Source organism: Echiichthys vipera, assembly GCF_963691815.1.
Source record: "Echiichthys vipera genome assembly, chromosome: 20".
Taxonomy (NCBI): domain Eukaryota; kingdom Metazoa; phylum Chordata; class Actinopteri; order Perciformes; family Trachinidae; genus Echiichthys; species Echiichthys vipera.
Window position 1 is genome coordinate 20810847 of NC_139845.1, and position 10123 is coordinate 20820969.

The following is a 10123-nucleotide window of genomic DNA, read 5'->3' on the forward strand; positions in this document are numbered from 1 at the left end:
AACCTCTGATGACTGACTCACCAACAAGCCCACTTTTCTCCTCTCCCACCTTTTTTCCCCTCCTTCTTCCCTCCAGATGGGACTCATCTTGTTCACCAGCGCTCTGATTCCCCGCTGTCATTGAGCCAAGAAACGAGATCATTACATGGAATCAACAGTGACACTGAAAAATTCATTTCTGCTCTGTCATTGTTTGGTTTTATTTCAAAAGTCTGCTCCAGTCCAGTCACTTTAGCCACACGACAATGACTCTTCACCAGCACACAGGGTTCAAGATTCAATTCAAGATTCAAGAAGCTTTTTTTATCCCCAAGGAAATTATTGTGCAACAGTTTCAATACAAAGATGGGAAAGGATCAGAGTAACAATAAGCTAACATAATCAAATTAAAATAAAGCTAACGTAAAATAAATCAAACAATTAACTATTAAGTATGACAGGGTGCAACAGACATTGTGGTTTAGGTGTTTTATTATCATCAACATTTTAGTAAAAGTTTTAATCCTGGCAGAAATACATTTTTTTTAGCAAGCCAAGCAGCATGTTTTTAAAAACTACATTTCCCACAATGCCCTGGGCGCCGCTCTGCTGGAAAGGACAACCGAAGTTTATCCCTTTTCAACAGTTTGGTTTTGCGTCCCTGGTCACATTTGTGTTTATATTGGTTTGTAAAGGATTCGCTGGTCATTCATAACGTTTGGGTTTTTCAATACAAATATGAATTATGTGTTTGTTACACGGTTCTTTGCCTTTCTCCTCATTCATACCGGTTTTCCTGATAAGTGGGATATGTCGCAGGCTGTGTTTGAATCAGTCTTTTATAATTCGTAGGCACATAAAAGTACAACACACGAGAATCCATTTTTAAAGCTTATTACGGGTTTTTAATTTAAGATTGAACGATTAAAACATAGCCTAATATAATTTCAACATTTAAAACAAGAATCTGTCAACACTCTTATACATTCAACTTATTATATCATATATATAAAACATGTAACAATATGTAATATGTAATAATATTGTCTTAATAATGGAAGAAAGATGCTTTGCCTTGTGTACGGCGATAGTTACAGGGAAAGGTCATGGTTGGCCAATGCATGTTTCGCTACACTACGTAAACCGTAAACACTTGTGTTCAGCGTGTCTCCGAGGAGCCCAGCTTAACTGCTCTCTCTCATTTACCCATAAAGTGACTCCGTGTTCCCGCGGCAGCCTGTAACCTCCACTCAGCATGGACGAAAACACTTGGAAACTGCTGGTGAAACTCACTCAGGACGGGGAGTTGAGCCCTCTGGAGAAACGCATAACATTGGGCGGCTCGGCGGCGGTTCAGACTGTCCGCAGCAAACACCTGGGTCGGTCGGGGGACACCCTGCTGCACTACGCCGCCAGGAAAGGACACCTCGACATCGCGGAGTATCTCATAAAGCGGGTGGGCATGGACGTGGAGGTGTACAACAACGACTACAAGAGGCCGCTCCACGAAGCTGCGTCCATGGGCCACCAGGCATGTGTTAGCTACCTGCTCCGGGAAGGAGCCAAGGTGGACAGTCTGAAGAAAGCCGACTGGTAAAGATGACAATATTATACTGGTCACAAAAGTATATAAATAGTAAATATAAATACATATCACTGATACATGTAGCGCCCTCATTTGGCCTTAAATTGGAACTGTTGGGGTCGAGAACCATCTCCCTTCGATAGCTCAGTTGGTAGAGCGGAGGACTGTAGTGGCTGAATGCTGAAATCCTTAGGTCGCTGGTTCAAATCCGGCTCGAAGGAGATGTTTTATTAATTAATTAATTAATAAAACACGTGTTTTACCAAATGTTAACGAAATTTTACCATACAAGGCGAAACATCCGGTTATTATTGTCCCCGTTTGTCATAAGGGTTACATTCACAGTCACAGAGATAAGCTCTATTTCTCTCAAAGATAACAAAATATTTCTACTGTGTTATAAAAAAAGGGCAAAGAAGAGTTGAATCTATACATGAGAGAAACATACTGGTTCTAATCTCTTATCATTAGATCAAATACACTTGCATCATTTAGAAATTCTATTAGCCATGTCAAAGTCACACAAAAGGTGTACAAGTTACACTTTGATGGTGTCTAGTCTAATAGTTTATTTAAAGATTAAAGATTAAATATTTGATAATTTAATGTGAACTATTTACAAGTTGGATTTCTTCTATTTGAATAATGTTTTCCCTCATGTAATGTTTGATCTTTTTAAAAAGTTTATATATTTACTATATTTCCCAGAAAACAGTTTTTTTTTTTAAATAGCACAGTTGATTAGCATCAGCAGGTGTCAGTGTTGCCCCTTGTCTCTCAGGACCCCACTGATGATGGCCTGCACCCGGAGGAACCTCGAGGTGATCCAGGAGCTGCTGTGCCATGGTGCAGACCCTTCGCTGAAAAACAAGGACGGCTGGAACTCCTTCCACATTGCCTGCAGGGAGGGGGATCCTCTGGTCATACGACACCTGCTGCTTGTTGCTCCAGACGTCTGGAGAACGGAGAGCAAGACGCGCAGGACACCACTACACACCGCAGGTAAAGCCTACGAACGCATTTCCAGACTTCAGGCTGGCTCATCTTCCCAGAATCTCTAAGTGTGTGCTCTTCTCTTGTGGCCCAATCACCAAGTGTGTGTGTGTGTGTGTGTGTGTTTGTGTGTGTGTGTGTGTGTGTGTGTGTGTGTGTGTGAGATTACAAAATAAATATTGTTTCGTTCCTGTTACATAATGGACCTTCTGCTAATTGTCAGATTATAACTAATACTCTCTCTGTTCATCACCCAGCGATGCACGGCTGTGAGGAGGTTGTTAAGATCCTGCTGGAGAGGTAGGTTGAAATGTTGAATTTATCCCCCAAAAACAAATTTCCATGTGATTTTTTTTTTTGGTGTATGTATCCCAAGACCCTTTTTCTTCGAATTTAGATGAAGATAATTGTGACCCAATGCCAGTGCCATTAAAAGTGCTGTACTTGAAATAGAAAAAAAGTGGACTGGAATTGGCTCCACGCAACTCTCACTAACCTTTCCTCAGCTCATAAAATCCTGAGCGCTTTGTCACGGCCCTTTGTGTCTGATACAGACGCCCAAGGCACTAACATGCACGTGCAACCAGACAGAGAACACTTTGACTAGGATTACACACACAGAGGGAGAGTGACTCCATTCACTACTGTACATCTACTGTATATATGGCAGAGGGGTGACGGGGGGCAAAACTCAAAGACGCAACAATGCCTCCGGTAAAGTTGGGTGTGAAATGCTACCTCAGAAGCAGTTTGGTTGCATACTTCTGTTGGTTTACAAAGCACTAAATGGTTCATACATTTCAGATCGTCTGCTCAGCTACGAATCATCCAGACCTCCCAGATCCACTGGGGCAGGTCTGCTCTGTCTCCTCAGAGTCAGGACTAAACATGGGACAGGTCTGCTCTGTGTCCCCAGAGTTAGGACTAAACATGGGACAGGTCTGCTCCGTGTCCCCAGAGTCAGGACTAAACATGGGACAGGTCTGCTCTGTGTCCCCAGAGTCAGGACTAAACATGGGACAGGTCTGCTCTGTGTCCCCAGAGTCAGGACTAAACATGGGACAGGTCTGCTCCGTGTCCCCAGAGTCAGGACTAAACATGGGACAGGTCTGCTCTGTGTCCCCAGAGTCAGGACTAAACATGGGACAGGTCTGCTCTGTGTCCCCAGAGTCAGGACTAAACATGGGACAGGTCTGCTCTGTGTCCCCAGAGTCAGGACTAAACATGGGACAGGTCTGCTCCGTGTCCCCAGAGTCAGGACTAAACATGGGACAGGTCTGCTCTATGTCCCCAGAGTCAGGACTAAACATGGGACAGGTCTGCTCTGTGTCCCCAGAGTCAGGACTAAACATGGGACAGGTCTGCTCTGTGTCCCCAGAGTCAGGACTAAACATGGGACAGGTCTACTCTTTGTCCCCAGAGTCAGGACTAAACATGGGACAGGTCTGCTCTGTGTCCCCAGAGTCAGGACTAAACATGGGACAGGTCTGCTCCGTGTCCCTAGAGTCAAGACTAAACATGGGACAGGTCTGCTCTGTGTCCCCAGAGTCAGGACTAAACATGGGACAGGTCTGCTCTGTGTCCCAAAAGTCAGGACTAAACATGGGACAGGTCTGCTCTGTATCCCCAGAGTCAGGACTAAACATGGGACAGGTCTGCTCTGTGTCCCCAGAGTCAGGACTAAACATGGGACAGGTCTGCTCTGTGTCCCCAGAGTCAGGACTAAACATGGGACAGGTCTGCTCTGTGTCCCCAGAGTCAGGACTAAACATGGGACAGGTCTGCTCTGTGTCCCCAGAGTCAGGACTAAACATGGGACAGGTCTGCTTTGTGTCCCCAGAATCAGGACTAAACATGGGACAGGTCTGCTCTGTGTCCCAAAAGTCAGGACTAAACATGGGACAGGTCTGCTCTGTATCCCCAGAGTCAGGACTAAACATGGGACAGGTCTGCTCTGTGTCCCCAGAGTCAGGACTAAACATGGGACAGGTCTGCTCTGTGTCCCCAGAGTCAGGACTAAACATGGGACAGATCTGCTCTGTGTCCCCAGAGTCAGGACTAAACATGGGACAGGTCTGCTCTGTGTCCCCAGAGTCAGGACTAAACATGGGACAGGTCTGCTCTGTGTCCCCAGAGTCAGGACTAAACATGGGACAGGTCTGCTCTGTGTCCCAAAAGTCAGGACTAAACATGGGACAGGTCTGCTCTGTATCCCCAGAGTCAGGACTAAACATGGGACAGGTCTGCTCTGTGTCCCCAGAGTCAGGACTAAACATGGGACAGGTCGGCTCTGTGTCCCCAGAGTCAGGACTAGACATGGGACAGGTCTGCTCTGTGTCCCCAGAGTCAGGACTAAACATGGGACAGGTCTGCTCTGTGTCCCCAGAGTCAGGACTAAACATGGGACAGGTCTGCTCTGTGTCCCCAGAGTCAGGACTAAACATGGGACAGATCTGCTCTGTGTCCCCAGAGTCAGGACTAAACATGGGACAGGTCTGCTCCGTGTCCCCAGAGTCAGGACTAAACATGGGACAGGTCTGCTCTGTGTCCCCAGAGTTATTTTGAATTATACAAGACTTTGAATTACCTTGTTGTTGAATTGTGCTGTACAAATAAACTGGCCTTACAAATTAGAGCGACAATAATGACTAAAAGCATAATTCTAGTCTGTCAACTGTGATTGAGTATCAGGGCCACTGTTATAGATATAGTAATCTGAGATTATGAGAATTAAATCACATTATATTTAAAAAAAAAAAGATTGTAATAGTCATGATAGAAAAGGTTGTTTCAATTTATATTATCTTTTTTAATTTTAAATTGTCACCTGTGTTTTCCTTTACATGAATAAAGACATTCCACCATACACTGGTGCACTGCCAGGGTGGGTTCGGCAGACGATGGCAGGCTTTATGTTGATGTGGCACACTGATTAATCAGAACACTTACAAATGGCTTACAAAAGTACAAGGTCCACTTACTTAAATGTTTTTGAGCCTTCAGACAAAGTTTAAAAATGAAAACGTACTAGATTAGATTAATTTTGTTCAAAATGTACAGTAACTATAGTAGTAAGTATATAATAGTATAGTACCTTATGTTTGATAATAAGGTCAATAATCAGCTTTAAAGGTGTTAATCTGCATCATATACATATGGTGACTGATGCTTACAGTCCTGTTTGTAGACTGATGAAACAACCACTGCAGCTGTCCACACTTTTAATTGTAGGTGAGACTTAGAGAGCTTCGCGATGATCTGGTGCTCACAGGTAACCTTGTCTGACTGACCCTCACCTTCACCGCTCTTCTTCCAGCTGCGGCTACACCTCGGACATCACTGACAGCTGTGGAGTCACTCCTTTCATGGATGCCGTCAGGAGCGGACACATTTCTTTGGCCAGGCTGCTTTTAGAGGAGCACCAGGTAGAACGAGCATTTCACTTCACTAGAGCTTCAGCCTGTAGATGTTGACATGGTGTCGTTTTACACGACCTGACTTGTGTGTGTGTGTGTGCTGCAGGCTTCTCCAACAGCAGCTGACGTACTCGGGGCTCAGCCGGTGCACCAGGTCGCTGTCACCGGCCAGGAGGAGGCGCTGCGGTTCCTGGTGCGGGAGCTCAAAGTAGACGTGAATCAGAGGGTGGCTGACAGCCAGCTCACTGCCCTACATTACGCTGCAAAGGTGAGATCAGTGACTTTCAACCAGAGCACTTGTGTCTTAGAGCGCTTCTATATATATATAAATTTTTACACTACAACTGACAGCAAATTTGAACACCAACAGACTATGTGTTGAGGCAGCAACTGAAACTACCCAGTGAACTACACAGAACTACTGTATTTATTAATACTAATAAATCATAATGCAGGACAGTGAGAGTACAGCCATTTCATATGAGCGTGGATCTACTGATGTGCATTCACCCTCTGGAGGTCTATTTGAGACAGCTGTCACTCTGTTCCTGTTACCAGAGTCTTCAGCCTGCAGCACACTTCACACACTCCACTGATGAACTGAGAATTCTTCAGAGTGGCAATCGTACTATTATTATTATTATTATTATTAGTAGTAGTAGTAGTTTATTTCAAAGGGGACAGTGCAATTTCATAGAACACATGATTACACATGGTTAAAAAAGCCAGGATTAGCCAGAAGGCTAGTTTTCGGGCGCACTCACACTGTCCTTCCGTACCGTGCCCCGTGCTTTAGGGTACTTGTCCCCCCTCCCTCTCCCCCTGCGCCCCAGGCCCGTTTGTACTCACACTGCCAGGGCCGGCCAATGCTTCTTGCTGCCTATACGTCATCACGCCGTAACATGTCACACACATTGATTGACGTCATGGCGATGCGTGGCTTTGTTTACAAATCTTTCCATAGACCTCAGAGTTTTTGTGCGTCTTGTCGACTGTTTTTGAATATTTTCATCGACCAAATCTGCAGTAAACACTCCACCTCCACATCACACCAACGTGAACCTTTCCCCGCCATTGTTTTAAATGTCCGCGCATGGTCCCTCCTTCTTTTTTCTATGTCAGAACAGGCGCACATGAAATGATGTCAGAGCCGCCGTAGGCCTCGTGCTCGTGCTCGTACACGTGCGCACGCTCGTGCTCGTACATGTGCAAACATGCTTTACTAAAGCCCACCTCTCTCAGACAGGCTGTGGATGGCCAGCTGGCCGCAGCTAGGCGCAGAGCGGTTGCACTCACACTGGTGGGGAAGGACAGTGTGAGTGCGCCCTTCATCTGTAGTCCTTTGAACATGATGTGAAAAAGCAATAAAGATCACAATTTAAAAAAGAAGAGAAGAAAAGAGAAAAAAGCACACAACACATGTTCAATATAATACAGAATACATATGCAAACACTTACTATACAACTAAGAAAAAATACAACATCACAACATAACATTTTATCATAACATCATAACATCACAACACACTCATCTTTGAGTGTTGGCAGCTGTAAGTGTTGATAAGCCACATTTTGTTTTCACAGTTTTTTTGTGAAGGCCTTGTATGTTGTGAGCAGTTTAACCTCCTCAGGTACTAGACTGTAGACTCCCGTTGCAGTTAAACATTTCAACTTCTGTTTTTCAGGAGGGCCACACATCCACTATAAAAACACTGCTAGAGTTGGGGGCAGATCTTTATGTTCGGGACAAAAAGCGAAGAACTGGTAAGCAGTGTATCACACTCCATTTCTGTGTGTGTCTTGCAATTCGGCTGAAATGGTGAGCTTGTGAAACATTTTTGTTTTTAACAAACTTAAAGCCTTTGAAAATGTGGTTTCAAGTCTTATCTATGTAACATTAATATTCATGGCTAATTAAACAGCTTTAAAACTTTAAGTTTAGAAAAGCACGATTAAAGGTCCCACATTATAAAAAGTGATATTTCCATATATCCCAAATAAATACAGGCTAAACGATGCACTGCGTTATTTATGTGTGGACCAGGTAAAGAATATCCTACAGTAGTGACAGCAAATGAGGAACTGCATCAAATATTGTTAGAAAAACGAAACCTGTGGCTTTCTGGAAGGTGGAAATCAATCTGAAAACTTGAGGCATGCTTTGTCTAAAACATGCAAAAATAGTCTGTCGTGTTCTCTTCTCTTCCCAGCCCTTCACATGGCCTGCATCGGGCAGCATGCAGAGGCTGCCAGGACGCTCCTGCAGCTTGGACTCAAAGATTCAGAGGACGCATGTGGCACAAGGGCGCGACAGTATGCCAGGAAACCAGACCTAGTGCGAGTGTTGGAATGTGGCTCACCAGACCCATCATAAACACTAGCACAGTGACACAGAACACAGATCTGAACTGGTTCTGTTACCTTCATTTAGCTAAAGAAAAGATCCGGAAACATTTAAAGGGACTATACTTCAGAACATTAATATAGCAACAAACAGCTATTTTCCTGGTGTAATGTCCTGAGAAGAGAATGATACTCTGTGTGGGTTGTAATCTGAGCTTCTCTGTGGTTTGTTTTGATTGCCGGTCCGGCCGTGCAGGCATCTGAGTGCTGTCCCTCCCTTTGAAAGTGTTTCCCCTTCCTTTGTGTTCATGTCCCGCTGGCTGGCTGGTTGCAGCTGCATTGCACTGCATGCTGCTTGAAAAGGGGCTCCAGCGGCAGAGAACCATAGACTATTTATATAAAGATGGACGACACGTCTCACTTCCTCCCACTGTACAAAGGTGAAGCCTTAATATCCTAGATACGGGCGCCAACATGTTGTAATTTTGGAGCCAGAGTCTGTGCAGTAGTGACTGGGCGGTGGAGCCACGTCATCAAAGTCCCATCCATACGCCTGCCCGACAAAGTAGACCATGGCTTTCAATCGTGATGTTTCAACCCATTTTTATAGCATCAAGTTACTAATTTAAACAAAACCTATCAGAGAAATGAACACTCAGCGTGATTAAAAACCTCAAAATGACAAAAAGCCTCTTTGATTTTTAAGTTTGACCCATGTCCTACGTGCTAACATAGAGGGTCAGGGTTTATGACCTACAAGTGATGCATGGATTGCGGTTATGTCCATGGGTACCTCAGTCGATCGGCTGGTGAAAAAATAACACTCTGATTAACAGCGGTTCAAATAAGACATCATTAAGGAAAATATGAATTGCATTCTATACACAGTAAGTAGTAGAGCTGCTGTTTACTGCTGCAATGTTGTTTACGGCTTCCTCTATCAAGTTTACGACTACAGATTTGAGTTTTGCTGTTTAAAGGGAGAGGTTTTTTATGCAGAGCAGACCTTCACTGTTGGAGATGAACAGCAAAGGTTCACATGAACAAGTGAACAGCGTTTGGCTCCTTTCTGTGCTGGTGCTCGGAGTGCACTACTGAATATACAGTCCACGCTACAGATGCTGAACACAAATCAAACTCTGGTGAGATCTGTGTGGAGGAAATTGTGTTTAGTATTCCAATTACAGCACCTTTTAAGGTGATTAAAGTCAATCAGCTTAGGTTGTGAAGATAACAACAAATCTCTACTTGTCCTGTGTAGTGTACTCTCGAATGACAGCATCACCCCAGGGAGCCGAACCACTTCAGGCCAGTAGCCCTCACCTCCCACCTGATGAAGACCATGGAGAGGATCGTACTCTCCCACCTGCGTCACCTTGTGGACAGTGAGATGGACCCCCTGCAGTTCGCATACCGGCCTGGCATCGGTGTGGATGACGCTGTCATCTACCTGCTGCACAGGTCCCTGACACATCTGGAGAGTGCCGGAAGCTCTGTGAGAGTCATGTTCTTCAACTTCTCCAGTGCTTTCAACACAATCCAGCCAGCGCTGCTCAGGGGGAAGCTGGAAGGGGCGGGAGTCGACCGTCACCTGGCTGCATGGACCATCGACTACCTCACCAACAGACCGCAGTACGTGAGGCTTCGAGACTGTGTGTCTGATGTGGTAGTCTGCAGCACAGGGGCCCCGCAGGGTACGGTGCTCGCTCCCTTCCTTTTCACACTGTACACCTCAGACTTCAGCCACAACACCAACAGCTGCCACCTCCAGAAGTTCTCCGACGACACAGCCATCGTTGGTCGGGTG

The 10123-nt window shown here is 45.1% G+C and overlaps 1 protein-coding gene across 1 annotated transcript; it reads left to right on the forward strand.

The window, feature by feature from the left end:
* Window positions 1–1183: 1183 nt before the first annotated feature.
* Window positions 1184–8970, forward strand: ankrd16 (ankyrin repeat domain 16). The gene is made up of 7 exons (XM_083934924.1): window positions 1184–1572; window positions 2346–2566; window positions 2815–2857; window positions 5874–5982; window positions 6080–6241; window positions 7659–7737; window positions 8184–8970. The coding sequence occupies exons 1-7, from the start codon at window positions 1235–1237 to the stop codon at window positions 8345–8347; spliced, it is 1116 nt and encodes a 371-aa protein (XP_083791050.1). The 5' UTR covers window positions 1184–1234; the 3' UTR covers window positions 8348–8970.
* Window positions 8971–10123: the final 1153 nt, after the last annotated feature.

Excerpts from the sequence above, each read along its gene's own strand:
- ankrd16 (XM_083934924.1), top strand. The coding sequence starts at position 1,235 with ATGGACGAAAACACTTGGAAACTGCTGGTGAAACTCACTCAGGACGGG. Across the intron at positions 5,983-6,079 it reads TGCTTTTAGAGGAGCACCAG|GCTTCTCCAACAGCAGCTGA; the intron begins GTAGAACGAGCA and ends TGTGTGCTGCAG. Across the intron at positions 6,242-7,658 it reads CCCTACATTACGCTGCAAAG|GAGGGCCACACATCCACTAT; the intron begins GTGAGATCAGTG and ends TCTGTTTTTCAG.